Source organism: Cygnus olor, chromosome Z (assembly GCF_009769625.2).
Source record: "Cygnus olor isolate bCygOlo1 chromosome Z, bCygOlo1.pri.v2, whole genome shotgun sequence".
In the NCBI taxonomy this organism is placed as follows: domain Eukaryota; kingdom Metazoa; phylum Chordata; class Aves; order Anseriformes; family Anatidae; genus Cygnus; species Cygnus olor.
Genome location: NC_049198.1, coordinates 224,404 through 249,077, shown reverse-complemented (window position 1 = coordinate 249,077; position 24,674 = coordinate 224,404). Strand labels below are relative to the sequence as shown.

The 24,674-nt window shown below is 41.4% G+C and overlaps 2 protein-coding genes across 15 annotated transcripts in view; one reads left to right on the top strand and one right to left on the bottom strand.

Annotated features, from left to right (window-relative positions):
- The window catches only part of ALPK2 (alpha kinase 2), an 84,275-nt gene extending 73,445 nt beyond the window's left edge, over positions 1-10,830 (bottom strand). For 13 of the 14 annotated variants that reach the window (XR_005815038.1, XR_005815039.1, XR_005815041.1 and 10 more), the window contains exons 1-2: positions 9,759-10,830; positions 8,643-8,697 (exon numbers count right to left, since the gene is read on the bottom strand). The gene's annotated coding sequence lies outside the window, so the exon portion shown is untranslated. Of the gene's footprint in view, positions 1-8,642; positions 8,959-9,758 lie in introns of all 14 variants that reach the window. The other variant, XM_040539943.1, reaches the window with a different exon arrangement.
- The window catches only part of MALT1 (MALT1 paracaspase), a 30,708-nt gene continuing 16,757 nt past the window's right edge, over positions 10,724-24,674 (top strand). Inside the window, exons 1-9 of the mRNA XM_040539981.1 lie at positions 10,724-10,926; positions 12,160-12,326; positions 15,378-15,499; positions 16,335-16,485; positions 17,533-17,711; positions 18,301-18,397; positions 21,053-21,079; positions 22,176-22,208; positions 24,145-24,348. Coding sequence (XP_040395915.1) covers positions 10,766-10,926; positions 12,160-12,326; positions 15,378-15,499; positions 16,335-16,485; positions 17,533-17,711; positions 18,301-18,397; positions 21,053-21,079; positions 22,176-22,208; positions 24,145-24,348 — 1,141 coding nt within the window. The 5' untranslated portion in view covers positions 10,724-10,765. The remainder of the gene's footprint in view (positions 10,927-12,159; positions 12,327-15,377; positions 15,500-16,334; positions 16,486-17,532; positions 17,712-18,300; positions 18,398-21,052; positions 21,080-22,175; positions 22,209-24,144; positions 24,349-24,674) is intronic.

The following is a 24,674-nucleotide window of genomic DNA, read 5'->3' as shown; positions in this document are numbered from 1 at the left end:
GAGGGATAGCAGAAGGGGCAACATTAGGTTGTGTGATGAACAGTTTGTCTCCACACACACAAAGGAGTGTGGAGGAACAACGGCAGGTGAGAGAAACAGAGCACCACCCTCTGCCAGCATACTACATATATGTGTGCCATATACACACGTGTACATGCCTTCTGGTACAGCCTGAATACTGGTTGGAGAAGGAGGAGCGGGAGGAGGTAGCAGAAAGGAAACGTTTGGCAATTTAGCCTTGGAATAAACTGGCAAAGGTCCAGTATACAAGGAAGTGAAGACCAACAGGAGAGGATGGCCTGAAGAGCAAGCCTGATGTGCCACAAAGGTGTATTGTCAGCTCGGAGGTGTAGCCAGGGAGTTGCCAGAAGGCACAGACGGTGACAAAACCACCTGAAAGCTGTGCGGGTCAGCCTGGTCACAGTGCCTTGGCTCGCAATGCTCTGAGCTTGAGAGCTGGCGGGGGAAAGGTGCGCTGCTGCACACAGCGCTGCTGCCACGTGGACGGGCTCGGGTGATCCCCGCAGGAGGAAGGCAGCAGGAAGCCGGAGTGCAGGCTTCCTCACACTGCCACCTCAGAGCCTGAGAAGAAGTCTAGTTCAAAATCCATCGTAATAAGGGCTTCCCTGCCACAGAGGACAAGAAGAGGACAAATCGTGTATATTGTGCTGGTTTTAAATAATGTGGACACCTGTTGACTGGGCCCTGGGCCAATACTCTACACTTGTGCTTCATGCAGGGCTTTGAACATCAATCTGGACCGCGTGTGCAACAAGAGCCTGGAGAAAAAAGGCATCGGATCCCATTATCTTCAGCCTTTCAGATCGATGATCACGTTTTGCTTTCCATTTCAGCTCTAAGAAATATAAATATTTAACAGGAAAAAATGGAGCAGTAGAGATTAATTTTTCCCTCATCCATTTGATTACTGTGCCATGGAATTAACCCCCAGCATTCACGCATCGCCTCTTAAATATGCATTTGCCTAATGATCCCTGTTGCTTTCTTTCAAATCTGCTTTCATCTTTTCTTTTCAGAAGACCAGATGCCTCTGTCCTCTTTTTTGGAGAGTATAAGTTATTTTAAAAGTGTGGTAATTTTCTCAGCTGCAAAGAGCCTTGGCAACAATTCTTAATGCAGACCAACTCATGAATACTCTTTACCAAAGCAGTTGTACTACACAGCTATCATTTTCTTAGTTCAGCTGCATTTTGACATCAAGGGGAAAAGAGCTGTCAGATTTCTTGATATGAAAATTAGATTAGATTGCTGTGCATTTTGTCAGATCCAACAATGGAAATTAAAGCAAAATAATGTTGCATGAGGAAAATCACCATAAATGATGTTTTTCCACCTAAGATGGAAACGTGGTTATTTTTTAAAATTTTGGAGAGAAAATAGAAGATATGAGATATAACCGTAATGTCAATTACTGAATTTAGATAGAAACAGGAAAAAGATTGGTACTACATCACCCTCCTGGCTCCTCAAGAAAACTTGTCACAGAAAATATGTAAAGGAATTCACCAAGGAAGAATGAACTGGAGATCATGACAATTTACCCTCAGCTACTGGCAAATAACCCGAAAATGAGCTCAAATACTAATAAACCGGGCTTTGAACGTTCAGTCGAAGACGAGAGAATCTAAAGGTGTAAGGTGTTCTGGCTGCTTGTCTCAAGTCTTGCTCTGGACACCAGTGATGCTACTTGCTGAGTCAGGTGCTTGCTCATCACAGGAGGAGAAACCAACACCACCAGGTCTGAGCAGAAAATGGAACGAAGGGTCCTGTGTTGGTTCTCCGATGAGCTGCGAACGTATTTTCCACCTGTTGTAGATCACTGGCTATCCCTGGACATGTTGGCTTTCCCTTTCCCCTCCCTCCATCCATCACAGGTCCGTCTCCACTGCACACATATCGTGCCTTATGTAGCGCCCTACAGCCACTTGCAATCTCGCATAAAAATGACACAGACAACAAAGGGGCCAAGCCAGCACAGAGAAGCTGCCTCTCCCTGACAGCTCCAACAGCTGAGACCCCAGGAAAGACGTGTTTGGTGGGCTCCTCTTCACCAGGGTCACAACGCTGCCTGAGCGTAGTGCCCCGGGAACCGAGGGCAAGGGAAGAGGAAGCAGCAGCACGAGCACAGCAGCTTGAGAACTGTGCCTGGGTATGAGTTAGGGCAAATGTAGATTGGTGGAAAGCTCTAACAATGCAACTAAAATATTTTTGGAAAATTACATTTTAAGATGAAAGGAACGATGAAAAAGATGAAATTATCTTTAATTTTTTAATAACTGCCATTTTTGGAGGTTATTTTGGACCCAAAGTTGCTTCTATTGATTTCATAAGAAACTGTGGTCTTAATCCTAATGTTGGCAACATTTTTTTAACTGACAAAAATATATAAATCTGGTTAAACTTAAAAAATGGCAGTTAATTTCCTCTCTTGCATCATATTTTTCTACTTTATTTAGTTATTACAAAAATGGTAATCTTCCTCCGTAAGCAGTTTTACACTCACGGAAGGTATTCCTACAGAAAGCTTATGTGTTTTAGGAGGGACTTTTTGTCTTCCTGTTCATTTCCTCCAAAGCCAATGGAAAAAAATCCCTTTAATACCTCTCTGAAGTTTTTTCTACCTTTTCATCATGCAATCTCTGTTCCCTGCACAGTCCTGCTCAGCTCACCCCCAGACTTGACCCTCCTATCGCTCAGATGCACTTGCTGCTGCCCTCGTTGGGCAGACCTGTCCGCCCGCGCCCACGTATTGTCTCTTCCCTTATCATCAAGGCGCCAGCTTTTTGGGTCAGGGACCACGCTGTGCATCCGCATACTGCCTGGCACAAGGGGCACCTCACCTAGGCCTAAATCTTGTAGATGTAATAGATGTAAACATGCTTTGACAACTGCAGCGTTGCCTGGGCACGCTGAAAACCTCCACGTGAGAACACCAATGCCCCCGCCCGGCCGCGTGCATTCTGCCCGTGCCTGCCTTTATGCCCACACCAGGGTGGCAGAGGAGAACCTGCACTGGCCCACACAGACATTATCTGAGCTCAGCACATGTAGGAACAGAACGGATAACCCTCCTGCGTCTCACGTTAAGAGAGATCTTGCTGCCAGTATTTTGGCTTCCCTCTACCAAGCTGACACCAGGTCTGCGACACCTGAAAACTCAAGAGAAATGGATAGCTCCATAAATAATCTGTGCTTGTAACTTCCTTAGACCACGTCTAAGTTTACACGACTAAACCATTAGTCTCCCCCCTTAGTTCTCTGAATCAAAAATCCCAAACATATTTTTGAAGGTTCTGTGCATTGACCAAAAATATGAACATCATAGTTTTCATTTTCCAGAAAAAAAAGAATCACTATCCCACTGGCCACCACTATAAAGGAGAAACCTTGAAAACACGAACCATAAATGCACTAAAATCAAAAGACAAATCAAAAGAGGCATATCTAATTCTATTTTTGTAAACGACATGCTTTTCAAGCCAGAGCTTATGAATTTCTGAAGTCCTGCTGCGGTGCTTGCACACTGCTTGCTGACAGACAAACTGCTCGCTCTCTCACACATCAGAATCCGTCCAGCAATTCAGGCAGTGCAGTTCAGAGCAGATTTGTGCTCTTAGAGACTTCCTGTGCAGCTTTCAAGGGAAGACTTTTGCACAGCTTCTCAACAAACCTCTGAAATTCCCTGCTTCCCACTTCTCGTTCACTCTGTCACTACCCCCCCCTTTTTTTTTTTTTTTTTTTTTAGTTCTGTGTGGCCATCTCAGCGATGAATGGAGTTGCTCTGCTTTACGCACACATCACAGAAGCACGAACGCCCCACATAGTGTTCCAGGATGGAGACTGGGTGGCACACTGCACCCTGACCGGAGGCCCACGCCCTCCCACACAGTGCGGGGAACCCAGCTTCTGAAGGGACATGAGATTCTCTCTACTGCTCTCTTTTTATAGGGCACCCCTGCAAGTGGCGTTCTAAGCGATGCTTCACACAGCCTGCATGTGTTTCTTTCAGAAATCGTAACGAACCAGCACCTCCTGGTGCAAAACAATGCAGTCACATTCAGATTGCTCCTACAAAAGTACAAGAGAACCACACACAAATTGAAGAGAGAAGCAGAGAAGTTTGGGGTTTTCAATTTTACAGACAAGGAATCAAGGCACAATGTGATTTCTCCCTGCGTGTATCAGATGTTGGTATCAGAGTTCCAAAACAAAACTCTTCAATGATTCTCAGTTCATCACCTAAAACTGTATGAAAGATCTTTCTCCTGAGGACACAAACAATAGACCAAAAATGGCGACTGTCACAATGTGTGAAAAAATTCATTTCATACAGTTTCTACTAAAATTTGATGAAATGAATTTGAATGCAGAATTAAGTAACACATGAACGTTACATAAAATGTCATGGACAAAGTCCTTTTATATTGTATATAATAAAGATGTACTTAGGCAGCGCACAAAGCCATTGCTGAGCTGAACCATAACTGAGCGTTATTTCTATTATTATATTTATTTGGGTATATCCAAGTGTAATTATATTACATTTAGCTAACTACATTTATATTCTCTCTCAAATGAAAATATGACTTATCACACAGTCTGTCTCTGGGACAAAAGTTCAATTTGCAAAACTGAGTAAACAGGTTTCATCTTGATGGTAATCATACCACCTGGTTCAAAGGGTTGATCCAAAGGTTTGCAGCTTTTTTTGTATATGTACTTAATTGTATTTGAATTACAGTTATTTTTCTAATAACAATTAGAGTAGATGCAAAGTGCCAGTATATACGTCAGCAGTTTATTATCAATTGAAAATCAAAAAAAGGCAGGCAGGCAGGCAGCAGGTCATTCTACAGTCGCTCTTCTGAGAAACTTGGTTTTAGGCCAAGGTCCCAAAGCAGATACTTAACCTCTGCCCCACAGGAAATTCTCCTGGCTTCAAAGCAGCTGTTCAGATTTGCATGTTTTACAGAAACTGGGGTATAATGATAAAAGCGTGCCAAACTGACCACAGATAAGAGATTTTCCTGGTGAAGTTAATTCCATTGTGGGTTCTGGTTCAAAACCTCCTGCAGAGCATGGAGATTGGAGCACATTAGCCCCCACAGACTGTTGGATGTTCTTATTTCTCTTTATGTAACAAAGACTAATTTAAATCAGATAGACCTGATAAAAGAAGTATGTTTTAAAACCAGGAGTGACAGGACATATGGGAACTAGTTATGAACTAGAATCTGTCTCCATGAGGCAGAGGGAGCTTCTCCAACATCAGAATTAAGCTCTTTACTTTGTTCTCACTGTTGATTTTTGGTTTCGTTTGGCTATTTTGGTAGGAGCTTACAGCTAGAAAGAGATAGTTGTGCTAAATGTCATCACTGTGATAGGAAAACAGAACTACACCACTTCAAATGAGCTTGGAGAGAGACTTGAATAAACAGGAAGTATAATCTTTCTCCTATGTACATATGTGTATATGAGGAGGATATAGGTACATGGGTAATACAGTCTGCTTGCCTGCTCTGTTAACACTTCCATATCCGACAGACCATGTTTAGAAAGTCAGTGGAACGTTTTTTATCTGCTTCACTGTTCATCCTGAGTGAGATACTTTGAGATACCTGAGTGTTGTCTGAAACAACAAATTCTCCAAATGCCAGCAGAGTTTCCTAGTATTAGCTCTACTCTATAGGCTAAAGTTTGGGAACTGGACTTGCTCGTTTGAAAAATCAAATACAATCCCCTAGACTATCCAGATAAACTTTAGATGTATCGACAGCTCCTTCTCCTCTTGCTGGGGCACACCATATACTGACGCATATATCCCCTTTTAGAGATGCTGACAGGTAGCTTAGCCACAACGAAAGGTGGCTGACATAACCAGACCTCAGGTAAGATGAACATGACAAAACTCCAAACCAAAACAAACAGCCACAAAACCTTCCTTTCTGATGAATAGAAATGGTTGCGTACTATGCAGTTCCAATAAGAAATCTAGTTGGCGTGGGCACCATGATTTTATAAATATTATATTGATTAAAGTGAGAGACAGCAGCAAAAGCAGAACAGGCAAGAATAAAAGTGGTAAGGAACCTCCACTAAAAACATAATCCCAAGAAAAACCTAGGAGGGGTTTTCCCACCATACAGTGGGACTAGGCACATCTTCCCAGCACTCCGACCTGCCACCCACTAGATCAGGCTGCCAGAGCCTCATCCAACCTGGTCTTGAACACTTACTTCCAGGGTTAAGAACTGGAAGAGTAACTTGAATGGTTACTGCAGTAGCTTGCAATAGCAAATAACTTGCAGTAGCAAAAGCAGAGTAAAATGAGATATCACTGCTAACAAAGCTTGAGTTTTTACGACCCTGACTCTTGGATTGCTTGCAATTTTATCACTGTGACTCTTGGTTTGCAGAGACACAAAGACCTCATAGGCGAATAACTCAAATAACCTTACATGTGCTTTCCACTACTATGGCACCGTGCGTATGGTACACAACCTGCCACCCAGTCACCTGTGAAATCTAAGCCTGCTGCTTAAATGCAGCCATGTTCCAAGGTTAATGCTAACTCACTTCACCTTCTCCCCGGAAATATTTCTCAAATATGTCTTAACTCTGTTGCACAGAGCCCGCATACAGTTTGCACAACTACAACATTCCTCTACTACCCAAAATTCCATGCACGCTCTGTTCCCAGCCTAACAGGATTTTACGTTTGGGAATACATGCATTTTTTCTCTCTCTTCCAGGCCAACTCTCAGAGATTTTTCACTTTGTAGTAAGGTCTCCAAGTTTAGCACGTTTCTGCTCACAAGACAAAATGAAACAAAACAGACTTTTCCTGTTAAACAGAACACCTACTATAAACACAGACAAATTCCAATTTAAATCTTTTAAATGAGTTATTATATTCCCTGAATGGAAATTCATACAAGATATTTGTATTTACAATTGGAAAGATATAACTTTCTTTTCCAAAAAGGTTGCCATGCATGTTTTACCCTACTTAAATGCTTATTTTCACATGCTCTTTAAAAACTTTTCCTTTAACATAAGTCAAAGCTTTTATTAAAAGTTTTCTTTCAAAAGTTTCATCAATGTTTGCATGTTTCTGTGAGGCAATTTTTCAGCACATCCATCAGTACTGATGGAATCAAATTCCACCTGAAATTTCTGATCCGCTTTTCTCTACTCCTTGTCTACACAAGCTTTCCAAAGTGATTGTGCCAGACAGCTGTAAAAACACTTCCCAAAAAAGTTGTGTTCCTTTCCAAAAAGGTTGTGATCATGCACCCATTCTTCAATGTTGTTACTTTTTAAAAGTTAAAATCTCTGAGGCAACAAAAACTGAAATTCTAAAATTCAGTTATAACTCTGCTAACTCTACTCACATTAGTATGGTTAAATATTTATACGGCACTTTGCTTACTGCAGAGTCTAATATTTGATGGGGTAAGAGTAGCGAGAACCCATGCACACAATGATTCCCAACGACTGCGCTTTCTGTGCATTTCTGTAGCTCACAGTAATGAAATTCTGACTCAGTTCTGACCAGAATCTCTAATGCTAGAATACAAATAATAACTATAATCATATTATTCTTTTACAAATACTTCAAGACACTGTGATCAGATCAAACATTTAGAGCAGCAAACTTGTCAAAATGCCTACAATGTCAGAAACCAAACTAGCAAAACACTGTATTATCTAATCCAATTATTGTATATCTGTTGTATTAACAAGGTTTGGATAAGAGAAAAAACAGTGAAGTTTGGGCTGTGCAAAAAGCAGATGTCTGGAAAATGTGACCTTGGCAAACATGCCGTGCTTCTTCAACTTCTTACATAGGAGACATTTTGAAAATTTCTTACACTAGTGCACTACCTATTGTAAACAGCGACATAGTATAAAGGAAACACCACAGCTATAATTCATTGGCTAAACCTAAGAAGAATAAGTGACCGTTCTGCATAGCTCTAACGAAGAGCTTAATATAGAGTAATTAAAATAAGCAATCATAGCACAACTCTTAACACTGATCTGTCTTAATCTATTTTTAACGTTTGTCAAGCATCTGACAGTGTCGCATGAGCAATTCATGCCCGATAACCATCTTCATGCTACCAAGTGACCAGATTTTTTGGAGGAACGGAAGAAATTTTAAACTAATGAGTACTAGGCCATGTAATAAACATTTGGAAAGAATAAAATGTATATTTCTGGACACCCATTGTCACTTACACATTCCTTATAGAAGAAAGTTTGCTTTTGTGCGGCTTTTGCAATTTTGTTTGTCTTGCTCAAACTTTGTAGAAATATTACCAGACTGTAATTCAGAAATATTTAGCAGAATCTAAACATCTAGAATCTATCAAGAGCTGCTTTACGATAAGCAAATAACAAATCATACTAACTGTTACATAAACAGTGAAAATCACTATATTCATGTCATGCACTAAGAATAAAGTAACTGGCTCTTCTTCATTTATTTATCTTTTATGATCACTTTTCTATTTTCTACGATATTTTTTCTATTTGAACGTAGGAGAAATAAGTAGCCAAGTCATTTTAAAACTGTAAACAATTTGACCTCTCAAACCATAAACATGTGCACTTACCCTTAATGTGCTCACTCTTTAAGTTCTAGTTGTGGACCAGGCCTGCTGTTTGACTCTGCATTACAAGAGAGAAGACATTTAGTTTATGCATTTTGCTTCAAAGCTGAGAAGCTCTTCAGTGTTGTTTTGTTAGCGTGACCTTAGTATAGTGAGTCTGATCACAGCAGTTTGTCTTCCAAGAGAGACTATTTCATTACATGCAGCAGATGGCTCTGCCTAGGAAAACCTCAGCCAGAGAGGGCGAGAGCGAGAGAGCTGGCAGTGATGAGAGGGTAGATCCTACTTCCATAGATGTCCACGGGCATTTCCTCGTGGCCTTAAGAGAGAGGAAGTGTTGGCCTTAGGTTTTCATAATAAGGCACTGGGCTCACTTTTAAAGCACATGCTTTAGCGTGTTTAACTGCTTTGCTAGGCACGGCTGGAATTTCTGAGTTGCTTGAAATTAAAAACGCAAAAAATTCTGCCAAACACTGAGAAAATCTGCACAACTCTTCCTAACAAGTAGACTGAGGAAACCAAAGGTGAACAGTGAACTTTTAACAATTGCTACACAAAAGAAACCACCTAACAATTCACATTTCTCAAAGGCAATGATTATCAAACACATATCTAAATGAATCCCGAAAAAGTATTCCCATGCCTGCTACCCAAGAAGCCAATTCTCACCCAGGGAACTTGTCTGAATTACACAAAGTGCCCTCAGCTCAAGGAGTTCAGAAAAGGCTGAAAAGCCAGTTTAGTGCCATTTTTTTTTCTTGTTTTGCAGAAGGTGCAGCTAAAATGCTCGCTATCAGAAACTAAGGTGCTAAATACTTCAGATACCCGATGTTCCCGAGACCTAGGCCACAGGCTAAAAAAACAAGTGTGTTCAGCAACAAACAGAGCAGCAGGGATATCTATGATTCATACAATAACTTAATAGCCAAAATAATCCCCAAAGGAATTAGAGACCAGGATTTGAAGCCATGTATAACATGATCTAATTTGACCGTTTGACACTGTGGGGTGTCCAACAAGCACAGTCCACAGCCCAAGGTGGGTGAAAGACACCAGCCTGGTATCATACACAACTGTGGGTACACGCATGTCATCAGGAAGCCAAATGCGCTGTCTTACCTGTATCCATGCTGCCATGCAGACTGGTTTTGCACATAGCTTGGGAGGAATACGTTACTGATTAATGGTGCTTGAAGAAGCCGCTCCTCGCAAATTCAGGTCTAAATAAATAGCTTGTTTTTCAGAGGTGCTGGACCCCACAGAAGCCAAGGGGAGATGCTGTGCTGTTACCAGCTCTGCAGGCAGGTGTGCGTCTTTGTGCAGTTCTGACTAGTGCCAGGCACGAGACAACCAGCTACTGAACAGCAAGCTTATTAATTTGGTCTCCACGTTGCGCCACTGCAGCCACCGGCCTCCAGTTTGCGCACAGGGACATCAAGGCAGGCTTGCAGCTACACAAGAAAACGCTGCAGAAGTATGGGCGGTCACACCTGAATGCTCGGTCACTGATTAAAAACGGTAGTATGAGTAATTTCTAAGACACTTTCAGCCCACTTTGAGCAACCTGTAGCTCCGGGAAGATGCGAATCCGCCTCACACCGTGGCCGCGCTCGCCTCACAGCCCTGGAGCAGGCGCTCGGGGGCCTCTCCTCAGCTCCTGCCCCCGCCGGGACTCAGGCACCCGGGGACGGAGCGTGAGGCGGGGAGCGCCTGCGGCCGAGTTAAACGCCTTCTCCCTGCTACCAGCGGGTACCCCGCTTTTGCCTGTTCCACCGCCCTGCCCGACCGCGCTCCCTCCACAGGGGAGCTGCTCCCCGGCCGACCACGGCCCTCCCGGCTGCACGCGGTGGCTTTTGGCAGCAGCATCGCTCGGCCTCGCAACGGGACGCCAAAGCCCGCCCAGTTCCCTCGCGCCGCCGGCAGCGAACCGCGGCCGGGACAGGCTTCCCCCTGCGGGGGGCCGCGGCGAGGCTGGCGGCGGGGCCCGGCAGTAGCGGGACGGTGCCGGGCAGCACCGCGACCACGCCGGCGGCGTGTGCCGGCCCGGGCCGGCCCGGGCCGTGCGGCTGCGCCGGGCGCGTCCTTCCGGGCGGGAGCACCGCCCCGGCAGAGACAGCAGCGGGGCGATGTCGGAGCCGCCGCGGAGCCCGCCGGGGTCCCTTCCCCTCAGCCGCCTGGCCGAGCCAGTGCTGCGGCGGCTCAGCGAGCTGCTGGACCGGGCGGCGCCCGGCAAGGGCTGGCGGGACCTGGCGCAGCGAGCGGGGAGCCGCGGCAGGGTCCGCCTGAGGTGAGGGCGCTGCCCGCTGCGGGGGGCCGAGCGCGGGCGCGGGCCGGGGCCGCTGGCGAGGAGGCGAAGCGGGCGGGGCTCGCCCTGCTGCCCGGCGCCTGGGCGAGCCTCGCGGGGCAGGGCGGCAGCGGGACGCAAGCCCCGGCAGCAGGCAGGCGCCGGGGGCCTCCCGCCCTGCGCCCCCGCCGCAGGTGTGCGGCGGCTGCTGCCTGCAGCGCGGCTCCTTTGGCTGGGGGCATTCAGCGGCGGCGCTTCCTGCCTGGGTCACGTTCGCCGCATCGCTTCCTGGTCGTTTCGCTTTCAGTGCCTTTCCAGGTTTTGTTTAGAGGGTAGTATCTCAAAGGGAAAATAAAAGAAAGGCGTTTCAAGCGCAGCGCTGAACGTGCGCTGTGAAGTCGTATCCTTTCCCTGGGGCGATTATTTGTTAATACAGGGGAACAACCCGAGACCAACAGCACGACTCCCTCGAGAGGCCTGGTGCTGCGTTTCTTTGCCTGTGTTACCCAGCGAAATACAGTGAGGTTCTTCTTGATGAGGGAAAGTGTCCTGCCTCCAGGTTTGCGTGGCACTGTGATTGAATGAAGGAAATGTTGATGAATCTTTTTAGCGGTAATACATAAACTTGCATTCCTTTTCCATAATTACTAATTCCCTTATCATCTGTGTTGTTTCAATCTGCTGTGAATGAAAGCACATGAAGTCGTAAAACTGAAGTTTAAAAGCATGAAAGTTTATAGCTGGAGATAGATTTATTGGAGCTGTCAGCTGTAGCCGTAGCCGTGTGTGCAGCAGTGAAGCTGCAGCGGTCGCTTGTTTTAACAGCTACTCTGCAGATCTAAGTCTTCCTGGACTTTCAAGTTAGAGTCTGACTCAGTTTTTACTGCTTCTGAATTAGGCACATGAAAATGAAAGGTGCTGTACTTGTTTTTCTGCTGAGACTTTGAAAATCAAAAATTAGAAGATTTCTCAATATGTTTGGTCAGAATTGTTAGGTACGAACATCTCTTGTTTTACAGCATACAGCTCACTAACTTCTGTCTGTGGAAGTGCCGCTATATAACCTCTGGACTCCTAAAACCTGAAGGAAATACTGCAAAAAAGCCCAAATCAGCTACGATTTTCCCATCTTTTTTTTTTCTTTTTGGTCTCAAACTGATTTTTCTTAATCTAGCTCCTTTTTGAGAAAGAGTATTAAGAAGGTCTAAGCTATGTCTTTGTCCTATTATTTTGTAGCCCTCTCGATTTAGAACAATGTTCCCTCAAAGTCCTGGAGCCGGAAGGAAGTCCAAGCTGGAGTCTCCTGAAGCTGCTGGGTGATAGGGGTTGCACAGTGGTGGAACTGGTGGAGTTCCTGCAGGCCCTGGAGCATACAGAGGCTCTCCAGTGTCTCAGCTATTCAGGTCAGTTCTGGTTTGTGCTTTCAGTGAAACTAGGCGTTTTCCACTGGAAACACTGAAGTATTCATTTTCTACAGTAAATAAAAACATTGTTAGTGTTTGAATTCTAGTAACTGGTATCATTTATATGATTCTGAGATTGAAAGTAGGCTAAGTAGGTAAGCAGGCTTAATGCAGTCTTGTTGTAAGCTTGGACTTGGCTGCATCGATGTGACAGGTGCTGTCATTTGCTCTGCTAACTTGTATTAAACTGTATTAACTGTATTAAACTGGGCCTTTGGGAGATGCTTATAGAACTGCAGTGGTTGAGTTAGAAAGGCAAGTAGCGTTGCCAGCCATCTGTTCAGGCTACAGGTTTTGTGAACTTCAGTTCATAGCTTACCCTGATTGAAAGGGAACTGTTCAATTAGCACCAGTTCTGTTGCATATTGGATCCATTCCAACTAGCTAATTTGGCAGAAAGGCTAACCTAGCAGGGAACTAGATTATTTTCTGCTAACACATTCAGCTTGCTTCTTCTCAAAAATTCTAGAAGTGTGGACAATGCAAGGGCATGCATGGGTAAGACCATGTAGACCAAGTGCTTCTTGTAGAGTACAAGTATAGTCCTTCAGGATGTGGTAAAATTCGGTCTACTAGGAAGTTACAAAAGCCCCTCATGAAAGTGGGGATTGGGAATGAGGCTAGCAAGCTCTTTGCCATACGGATAGCTGTCCTTCTTTTCTTTGGACAGCATGAGAACAGAAGCCATGGACTTAGAACTACTATTAAGACAACAGTGGAATTTTTCAGGTTAACTAGTAATAACAATGCTTTGCAGCCATTTCATTCAGTTAAGGCGGCTGATTTTTACTGTACTAGGAGCACCATGGTTTGTTGAATGAACAAAGAAGTGTTGGTGTATCTTTGTAATCATTCAGAAAATTAAGCCAGATGTTTTGTTTTTTAACCCATTAAATTCTGTAATGCTTGCAGGAAGTAGCTATATAATGCTGAATGAATGACAGGAAAATAACCAAAACTGAAGACATTATGAATCAGTTTTCTTAGAACTTGTTTGTAATAACTCTAAGGAGTACAAGATACTGATCTTTCAGATGACTTGCTTTTCTCAGCTACTTTCTTAAGAGATGTTAGTGATGCAAATCAGGAGAGATTAAAAAAAAAGTGGAAGTTTTTGGAAAGTGCAAAGCCCTTTAAATTGACATTATAAATATCCTACCTGTCTTGTTTAATATTAGGTGATTGTGATGCTCAAAACTACTTAAAATGCTCCCTTTAACTCAGACAAACAGCAGAGGAAGTATTAAATGAAAAACTGAAGTATCCATCTCTGGAGCTAAGCTCTAGAGGGAAAATGTTTTACAGAAAGATAGATGAGGAGTTTTCAAGTCCTGTAGCTAGTTTGGAGTAGCCCCCTGTGTGCTCAACTATTTTAGAATAAGATTCTATATGGAGGAAGCTAACATAGCCTGCTTCCCTGCTAGACAAAGACCCTGTGATTTCCATATGTCATAGAATCTCTGTTTCGGTCTGACCGCATGTGTTTCTGCTCAAGTTTCAGCCTGTTGATCAAATCATTACAGTTTCTTTCCTCAAGCATTCTCTGTTAGGAAAAAGTCCCCATGTGTGACTAAGCTGTTGAACACAAGCGGGGAGTTGGGAGGGGAAGCAGACAAAAAGAAAACTCCTGGTAGAGTGTAGTAAGAAGGCTTGGAGCAAATTAAAATCTTGAGCCTTGTACTGGGCTGTTTGCCATCTCTTTGCAGCTATTTTTGCTTGCAGCTTCTGTTTAGTTTATGTTACTCTCTAAAATTATTCCCCCACCAGTCTGGGATGCTGCTTCTGTACCAAACTGCGCTTTCAGCTTCTGCAAAGTGTGTTCCTTTAAACAGTAATAAGGAACCTACTTTCTCCCAATACAGGGAAATAGACCGACTCTAATCAAAATGAAATATTTAATATGAATACCTATTTTGTATCTGATTGTTAATTTCAGAGAATAATGAAAAGGTAATGAAGTGCCTCTGCGCCATTCACTGTTTCTGTGCTTTTTCTGTAACCAGTGTTGTAGCATCTAGTCGTTAGCATGTACTGTTGCTTGTGGTCCCACTGGGTTTGTTACATGCGTTTGCCATCCATAGCAAATAATACTTCAATCTAGTGATCTTTTTGCCTTATCAACTCAACATTGCTGAACACCTTGGCCGGAGGTGCATATATTCTTTGTCAGCACCTTAAGGTTAAACTTTCTGTTCTGCAGATGACTTTTTTTTCCCCCCCTCTTCTTCTTCCCGTGACCTTGGTTGTAACAGCGGATCTGTTTTGGGGGTTGTACTGTAATTAGATCTCTGGAATGGTCTAGGTTAAGAAAACAACTGGATCATATCGGACTGGTGTCAGAATTTCACTCACACTATTTCCTGGCACTTAAAGTCTGAAGTGGAAAATTTTACCTCGCAGCCTAGTAAAAAGAAAGCCCCAGCCCTGTGCTCTACAGGAGCAAAAGCCATTAAGGAAACTAACGTTGGCTAATAAGTTGCATGAGCAATACCTGAAAAATTCAGTATGTTGCAGTTAAACTAGGTTTTACTATTTTGAACACTCCCTCAGGCTGTGCCTTGTCTCATTTCTGAAGTTCAACAACTCAAATAAATCATTTGGTGTGAGCAAACTCCATAAGGTGTATTGTGGGAATACCCCTCCCAGAAGGAAACCGTGATGCCATTGGACATACTGTTTGCTGTAGTGAGTAGAGAGCAAGAGGTAATGGAAGTTTCCTGAAATTAAAACGTCAGTCATCTCCTGTAAATCTTTGATAAAATTCCATAGAGTGCTGATTGATTCAAGTGTGGATTTTGTGTAATGGAAGACAATTTTGAATGTCTTAGAATTAACTAAATGAAACTGTGTATATACACAGTAAAACCAGATTACTTTTAAGTATAATTAATGGCAGAAACTTTCTTTGCTTGGAAGATAATTTAAGCGCAAATTTAAATGGTTGAATTGTATTTCTTAATCACTTTCCTATGTCTAAATTCTTTTTTAAAGGTATAAAGATTGTTGTACAGCCAGACTCTCAAGCAGTGCTCTCTGGCCAGATTGTCAAGCTGTCTTGTTGGGCAACAGGACACCCATTTGTACATTACCAGTGGTTCAAACAGGAAAAAGAGGTAATAGAGAAAAAAAAATTATATATATATACACACATATGTATGTATATAAAATTTGGTGAAAAGAATAGCTAATGACTACATAAACTAGTTTATGATATTCCTGGTGTTAGATGGGAATTTCTCTCCAAAATTTTTTGAAGGCTGTTACTCTTAATTATAAGGGGAGATGTTTGCTTCATCTACTAATAAAAATAGAAGTTGAATAAATGCTATAATGACCTTATCAATGTGTTAAAACAGTAAGGCGGTTCAGTGAATTCAGAGCACTTCTTCATCCTTGGAGACTAATCTTGAAAACTGTAAGTTTAGTTGTGTCTCAGCCTACCAAGAAATTTCACACCCTGAGGAGAAACCACTGCAGTGGAATAAATGTCAGTCACCATTGGTTTTAGACAGATGGAAACTGGTTCCAAAGACTGAGCAATTGAAGGCCTGAACTCAGTGGTGTCACAGACTTGGGTAAAATACCGGAGTGTATGTGAGCCAGTATCTCTGGAGTTTGAACAGCAGCACTTATGCCCATATTTCTTGTCCTGATTGTCTTCCTACAAAATAAATAATTTCAGGAAGAGTTATTTAACCAGCTTAAAAGCTCAGAAGCCTCTTAAATAGATGCACATGAATAATGCCTAGAAGAAAGTCCCTCTCTAAGCTACTAAGTGTGTAGAGCAAGAGTTTCTCATCCAAAATTTTTAAGCAAGTACGGGAATTGGGGCTGCTGTTAATAAATATTCTAATATTGAGGAGTTGCTGAATAAATATTCTAATGTTTGATCCTAGTTTAGCTTAAATCAATCAAATCAAAGTATTTCTTGGTTCATGTGTGATTCAGGTTCCCTATGGTAATTCTCCAGAACTGGTTTTGAATCCAGTGAAAGTAAACGATGCTGGCTTCTACATCTGTCGAGTGAACAGTGAATCTTCGTTTGCGTTCAGTCAGTGGGCACGACTAGAAGTTTGCGATCTCCAGGGTGCATCTCATGGTGAGTGGCAGAAGCTTTTTATAGTGGGACATCTCTGTGTGGATTGTACCTTGAAGCTGAAGTCTGTTTTTCTCTAGAGTTTGAGTGAGCGTTTATTGGACAAACATGGTCTTCTGAAAGTCTGCCTTCCTGCTTCTTAGAGAAACTCGGGTCCCCATCGCTGTCTTATGCAGACATGAGAGAAGGATGATTAAAAGGGTGATACTCAATTATTGTGCTCTTGTACTGGCTACAAAAGCAGAAGAGAAAGAAAGTTCCACAATAACAGCCTTTCAGTACTTCAAGGAGTCTTACAAAAAGGATGGAGAAGGACTCTTTACTGGGTAGATAATGATAGGATAAAGGGGAATCATCTTAAACTAATAGAGGATAGTTTTAGATTAGACATTAGGAAGAAATTCCTCACTGTAAGGGTAGTGAGGCACTGGAACAGGTTGCCCAGGGGAGCTGTGGATGCCCCATCCACGGAGGTGTTCAAGGCCAGGCTGGATGGGACCTTGGCCAACCTGATCTAGTGGGTAGCGTCCCTGCCTATGGCAGGGGGGTTGGAACTGGGTGATCTTTAAGGCCCCTTCCAACCCAAGCCATTCTGTGATTCTATGAATAGCGGATAAGAATAGATGGAAAACAGTGTCTTGGAATCCCTTGAATTCCTAAAGGATTCTTGTACTTTTTAACTTTTTTTTTTTTTTTTTTTTTTTTAACCTGAGCACAGACACAGTCTTTTATGCATGTTTGTCCTATGGGTTCTGGTCTGATAATCAGGAATTTTTGTCCACCACCTATCTGTTTGCTGCCTGTCTGAGAATAGAGATACTGGGTAAAGAAGAACTTAATGAGTTTCAGTGCTTTCCTGGCCACTAGAAAAAAGTCTTACCTTACACAGAAGCTCATAATACTTGTATGCTTAAAGCCTGGACACATAAGAAAACCTAGATTCTGTGGAAATGGAATGAGGGGTTAACTGCACTCCAAGCAAACAAGATAAGCACACTGATGAATGGAAAAGACTCTTTCCTTTCATTGTTGTCTTTGTTTTTTTTGAAGGGAGCTTAATTAGTTTGCCTGAAAAGAAGATATGCATTTGTATTCAGCCTCAGCCACAAAACTTGACAGTGGGAGATGCTTTGGTATTAGAATGCAGAGCTGTTGGAAACCCAATTCCTCAATATCAGTGGTTCAGAAATGGATTTCCCTTGGCAAATGGGAGCAAAAATGTCTACATGGTAAGTTACTGCAGAGTGCTCTTGGGGATTAATATGTAACCACCTTTAGCTTATTACATAAAGCTTCCTTGAAGAAAATAACTTCTTCATAGCTTTGATAACCTTTTATGCAAATACAGTTTCTAAGTAGCTATCCTGTTTTGTTACTCAAATGCCAATATGGCTCTGAGGCTCCAGGGTGCAAAACTGTAATCCTGAACATGTTTCAGGTGGTAGTCACGGGGTGGACAGCTACAGTGTATTTTGGATCAGAGATCTTTATTGACATAACAAAGATTAAGTACCAGTAAAAGTGAAAGCTTGTATTTCTATCCCAGACTGCAAAGCTCTGTGATTTCTAAGATCTGTTACATTTAATGCTTAAAGCATCTCAGGCCTGTTAAGTGGATTTGCATTCTTTCTTCAATTCTTGAAAGCATTTCTAGAAGGCATGCTGTTCAGCTTACTGTAGAATGAGGGTATCAGAAAATTGTGGATTTGTTTAGGTTTTGCTTTTAATTTTTACTGTTTCTTATGTGGGGGCTTAAATGAAACTGATAAAGATATTCTTCTGGGGCCTGGCAGGATGACTGTGATTGTGCTCACGTAGGTAACTTGTGTGGACATGGAACATGGGGGAACATATTGGTGTCACGTGTTCAATGACCAGGAAGACCAAGACAGCAAGAAGATAGAAGTTGTTGTAGGTAAGGAGTTTTTCAGTTTGATAGAGGTCAGCTGATTTATCAATTTCTTCGCTATCACTAGAACTTGCTTTTCAGACTTCTAGTATTAAGCCAAGCACATAATCTTCTATATTTTTAGTTTATCCGTTTGTTAAAATAGTGTTGCCTGCTGACAGCAAAGGCAATTTTAAAGTTCTGTAAGTTATAAAGTGCTTTGGGTTTTTAAGGTAGCTAGCATAGAAATGCTACCACTTTTTGGCATTGCTAGTATGAGCGTAGCTTATCAACAGATGGTGAGCTGTTTTCTTTATATTCTTGTTTTTGACAACAGTTTAAACCTCGATTTCATTAACATCTTGTTAGTGATTTGAACTGTGTTACACTGAGCTCTTTAGCAATCAGGGCAGGTGAGATTATTCACAGCAAGTGGAATAAATGGATGTAACACTGTTTAGGGGTGTGCATGTATTTGCAGTAAACTAAAGAGGAGATCTGTTTATATAGCTTCTAGATTTATCTGGGACTACTATTGCATAATTCATATGAAAAGTTCTTTCCTATCCTAAGACCATTCTAATACTCCTGAATTTTAGTAATAATTACTATACAGTATCACAGTCAGTGCTGAAAGATTTATACTGCTGTAAAATGAGCCAGATTACAGAGGAGCTTGGAAGTGACCTTTTTCTTCCATTTTGTGTGCTAACTCTCATAACTGAGAGCAATTGTCTTCCAATTTCCCCCCGCTTAAAACACAAGGAAGGAAATCTATGGCAGTGGAGTGCACAGAAGGTAAAGTAACTCTTTAGTTGTCAATCAATTTTTAAAGATTAATGATTGGGATGATGTATTACTAAGTGCATTGCTGAAAAGTATATGTGGGTTAAGAGCTTCAGTGTGCTTTAAAACACTGATGTGTGATGTAACATTCCTTCTGCATGTGCTTCTCTCCTTTGCCTCGATAGCATGATCTAAAGCTTATGGGGGGGGAAAAAAAGCAAGCTTTCTTCTGCAATATTTATTTTTTTTATTTTTGTACTGTTTTTGTGCCCTGCACTTATAATTTCTATTAAAACACAAAGATGTTGAGATCTCTTTAGCTGGGCTCCAGGAAGCAACATCCTTGCAAGAAAAACTTGGTATGTTTATGGACCTGGATGACCTTAAAGAGCTGAATAGAGCTGGTTCCACTGTCAGGTCTGTGTCTGCAAGAGGTGTTGCCAGCAGCCTTATTAGGTTGATTTCTTTTCTCCTTTGCATTGCTACCTTGGGAAAAGTTGTATTGTGACCTTTATGTTGATGCCATCAATTAATTACTGAGACTCTTAAAGTCTGTAAAATTTACATGGCAGGGTATTATACATAAAGATTTAAGGCTGCTTACAGAAGCCCCCCTGCCCTGCCCCAAGTTGATCTACCAGCAGTGAAGGAAATAAATGCATTTGTTTTGCAAGGCACTATAAACATCTCTTTACTCTTTTTCTTGGAATTAAGCTGCTGTGCAACATTTCTTGTTCAATCTTTAACTGGAGTTGATGTTCCCCTTTAGCTCCTTTGTTAAAGGTTTGACATTGTGAGGGTGTTGCGTACTAGAACGTACGAGTAACACAAATTTCAGTGTCAGCCACTTCCACAGCATAGCTTCTGTGACATCTCTTTGAGCCTTAACATCCTTTCTGGCTTGAAGAGGTGTCTACGTTACATGATGGAGCACTGTGCAGAAGCCTACTAGTTGTCTGTAATTCAACAAACCTTTGAAGAAGAAGATAACCACTGTATTAACTGCTGGGGTCTGCACTCAAATTACAGTTTGATTGGATGCAAGTTTGAAGGCCAGGTTGGATGGAGCTTTGTGCAACCCGATCTAGTGGGAGGTGTCCCTACCCGTGGCAGAGGGATTGGAATTAGATGATCCTTAAGGTCCCTTCCAACCCAAACCATTGTGTGATTCTAAGGTTGTTCTGCTACTAAGCTGCATTAAAACACATGCTAGTTTCACTTTAGTTAACTAGAGTTTCCCATGTGGATATTTGAGTCTGCTTTTGGGGCTTGAAAGATCTGCCTAGTGCTCCGCTGTGTGGAGCAGGCCTGTTCCAAGAGACCTCTGGTGCTTCGTATAAATGATTTTTCTTTTTCATAGTTTCCAGTATTCTGAAAATAGATAGGTGAAACCTCTGATAGTTTAGAGTGTTTGAAAAATATATCTGAAAATTATATCCTTCTAAATATACATGGCCTTACAAAGTAAGACTTCTTGCTCAGGATGTTGCTTTTTAAGCAGTCCTTAAAACATCTATTTTTCGCATGGCAGATTCTGATGTCTTGTTCCTTATTCATTCAAGCTGCTCGCATGCCTGTGGGCCTGAGGCATAGTACGTTTCTACCTCTGTTTTCAGCTATATTGTAATATTGTGTCTAGTATACCTTAGTATGATTCTATGATTCTAGTATTTTGATGCAGGATTTTCTCTTCTGTGCATGTGCAATAAACATAAGAAAGTTAGATTTACAAAAATACAAAGCCAAAAATATTTTAGAAAGATAGCTTGTTTTCTAGTTTTTGACTTTAATTAATAATGGCATGACATAGATATATTAATTATATATATATTAATAGAATATGTATTTTTTGCATCTTGTTTAAACTATGAATTTTATTGGTGCTTTTCTTCACAGAAGATCTAAGTGATCTTCAAAAAACAGGTAAGTGCTATGTTTTGAAAAGCTTTAATTTCACATCTTCATTTCATGTTACAATTCACTGAAGCCTAGCTCGGTTACAATATTTGGTTTACATTATTTGGATGTGTTTATAACTGGGGATTTATTAGTGACAGGTATCATGTTAAGGGCAGTACCACTTTCTGGTCCCAATAAACGAACTTGAAGATATGCAATGAACCACAGAGTTGCTATTATCTTTTAAAAATCACACAAAGCTGCTCTTTTATACTGCATACATGCTTGTTATATAAATGCAGAAGAAATTGTGTTTTGTTTTCTTGTCTGTGGCTTTGTTGGGCTCTAAGTTTTACTATGTTGCTGCTTTTTAAGATGATTACAGTGAATGAAGTATAAGATGTCTGGCTGTCACCAATGATAGATTGAGTTGGTATATTTCATAAATTCATGTTGGAGTGAACTAATGTGACTTGAAGCCTGTATGATATTTATTATAGAAACAAAAGTCTAAAATAATACCCTATCAGGGATTATGTCTGATAGTGTTCCTAAAATATCAAATCACAGAAGTCATAATTTCCTGGGTTAGACATCAAAGATACATTTACTTCTGCCAAGGCTTAGTCACTCAAAGATAGTTCAGTAATGTTGTCATGACATGTTATCCAGGGTTAGGCTTTGCAGGGCATTGACTTTACCATCCCTTTGTGAAGTACAAAATGAAAGATTTTTCACATATCCAATTGTCATCTCTGCTACTATCTCCATCTTACATATCTGCATTTCATTTGGAGAATATGAACTGTTTCAGACATTACTGAAAATGCTGACATGCAGTTTGTAAAATTCAAAATAATACCACAAGCTTCTAATATTTCTTAATAAATAGGACTAGCTATTCATATCCTACTGGGGTATGTTTGCTGGGAGGAGGTCAAAGAAATCAGGTAAATAACAACAAAAAAGCACTTTTATTTTCTTAAAACCAGTGAAGAAATTAAGTTATTAAAGCCTTACTAGTAGACTGTTGCTGTATGGAACGTGCAGTTCATTTTCTGATGCTGACAACTATGACTGTACTTACTGATGATCTGTTCTTGGAATTGATTTCATGCAGACCTACAAGAACAATCAAATGACAGACCTTTTGGTAAGTAGTTTTGCAGATGTAATGAACACTTGCAACATTATCTCCTAGATAAGAAATACTTCTGAGTTTTGCTTTTTCTGCCATTGCTTATGAAATAACTTGTGAAATAACTGCAGGGAGGGAGACGCCTGCATTTCTATAGCCCTTTATAATGTTTGGTTGCCCTTTGACTAGTAAGCTGTGGTGAGTGCACCAGTATTTTTAGTGACTTGGTGGAGTGTCTGCGACTTCTTGTCTGTTTCAGTTTACTGTTACAAATTCCTCTGGCTGTGACCTTAACAAGTGTGTTACACCATTATTTTGAATACTTCAGCGGTTGGAGATCGTGGCATTAGGGTGAGGTGAGAAAAGGGATTGGAGTTGTCTGCTAAAGACAGTTGTCTACTAAGAGAGTATGTTGTGCCCGCAAGCTCAGCTTCAACTGTGCACAGTGCATGGAGGTGTTGATCCTGAGCTGCAGCTTGCTGAGGTAGATGGATGGGATATGTGTTTTGAAGAACAGTTGGCGAGGTTTTTTTAATCACGTTCTTAACTTTGCATCATAGACTTGACTGTGGTCAGGCGTGTTGTCTTTGTCAGTGCCAAACCAGGTGGAAGGGCTGCCAGAGGGGGAGTATAAGTGCAATTCTGGCTCATCTTTTCTAAACTGTATAGCAAACTCACACTTTTAAAAGTATTTTTCAACATCAGTCTTCTACTGTCACTATACATCTTTCTCTGCCGTTAAAATAGTCCACGCTGTTCAAGACTTTGAAGGTTTTTCAGCTGCAAGAATGTTAAAAGTGAGTTGGGAATCTTGCTAAAGGAATTGAAATGTTAGATGCTGAGGCTATGGACAGAGGCTGCCTCCTGGGTATGTGGGGTTACTGACTCTGAAGCAGATTTGGGGCAGTCATATGATCCTATTTGCAACCGGAGCAGTAGGAAAAATTCCTCTTGGAGAGGAGAAGTAACAAATAAACCAGAGGAGAAGTGCCTTGCTTTGAATAAATGCCTTTCTGTACCTTGGCGTACAATTTTTGGATAAAAATGAGACTACCTGTCTCTGAAGCACTTCTGTCAATGTAAATTTTTTTTCTTTAGTTTCATAGCTGCTCTGTTTACTTGGGACAGAAATACTTCTGGCTGTATCAAAATCAGCATGAATCTATCTCCGGCTATAAGAACATCATTAGACTTCCCTCCCAGTTTTGTAAATTACTCTTCTCTCAGTTTTTAACTACAGCAACAGAAGAAGAGGCCCAACAAAAAGGGACCTTTTGTTTAGCAACCAAAGAAACCTTAACAAACAGGAAAAAAACGACTTTTCACTTCTGACCTAAATAAAGTTTTCTGTTAAGTAAAAGCTTCTACTTAAAACATACCATGTTTTAGCAAGATGTGAATGTAGGGGTTGGAGATATGAAAGTGGTCTTTTGTGTGTGGTGGTTTTTTTTTGTTTTGTTTTATTTTTAAGAAGCACAAGATTTTTTGAATCTGCAGGTTCCTTTCAGTTGTCATAATGCTGGGGGGGGGGGGGGGGGGGGGGGGGGGGGGGGGGAGTGGTGGAGTATAACCGGCCATAGCTTTAGCAACTTGCCATAAGAATTTTCATGTTTATTAAATTTCCTTCTGTATGGAGGAATTCAGTAATTGTGCTTTCAGGAAAAGTTAAAGAAATGACATATAGCCTTAGTGACTCACTTCTTGATAAATTATCCAGTCTTAGATGCCTCACGTTTCAGATATGTTGACTGTCAGAACATGCTGAAATGTTTCTTTGTTCTTTGAATGAGAATTGAGTTGAGCTGTATAGTTGATACAGAATGACTTGCAAATATTGTGCCTGAAGTGATGTTGGATACTATTGTTGCTTTGGAATAAATTAAATTTAAGGTATTGAATCCAGGGAATACAACAAATATGCTGCAGTTTTGTTTTTCCTTTGTCTTTGCAGCAACAGACAAAGTAGCTCTCTTAATTGGAAATATGAACTACTGGAATCACCCCCGACTCAAGGCTCCGATGGTGGATGTCTATGAATTGACCAACTTGCTAAGACAGATGGATTTCAAAGTTGTTTCTTTGCTGGATCTTACTGAGTCTGAGATGCGAAATGCCGTGGATGAATTTCTGCTTCTCCTCGACAGAGGAGTATATGGTAAGAACATATGGGATCCCTTCTGAAGTATTTCAGTTTCGTGACATGTGAAACACACAAACATCTTGTATCTACCTCTACCAGTTCCCTGTATGTGACAATAAAACAAACTTCATTGCAAATAGCATGTATGTAGAGTGGGAAAAGTTAAACACAGCCACCAGCATATCCTTTGACTTTGGTTTAAAAGCATTAATATTACTTTATTATTGGAACAGATAAAATCTTTGAACTTTTTTCTTTAACCACACCTAAAACTGCAGTGTACTTCTGTGTTCAATACTATCAGTGTGTTTGTCTGCCAACAGCCGCTGCATCTGTGTAGT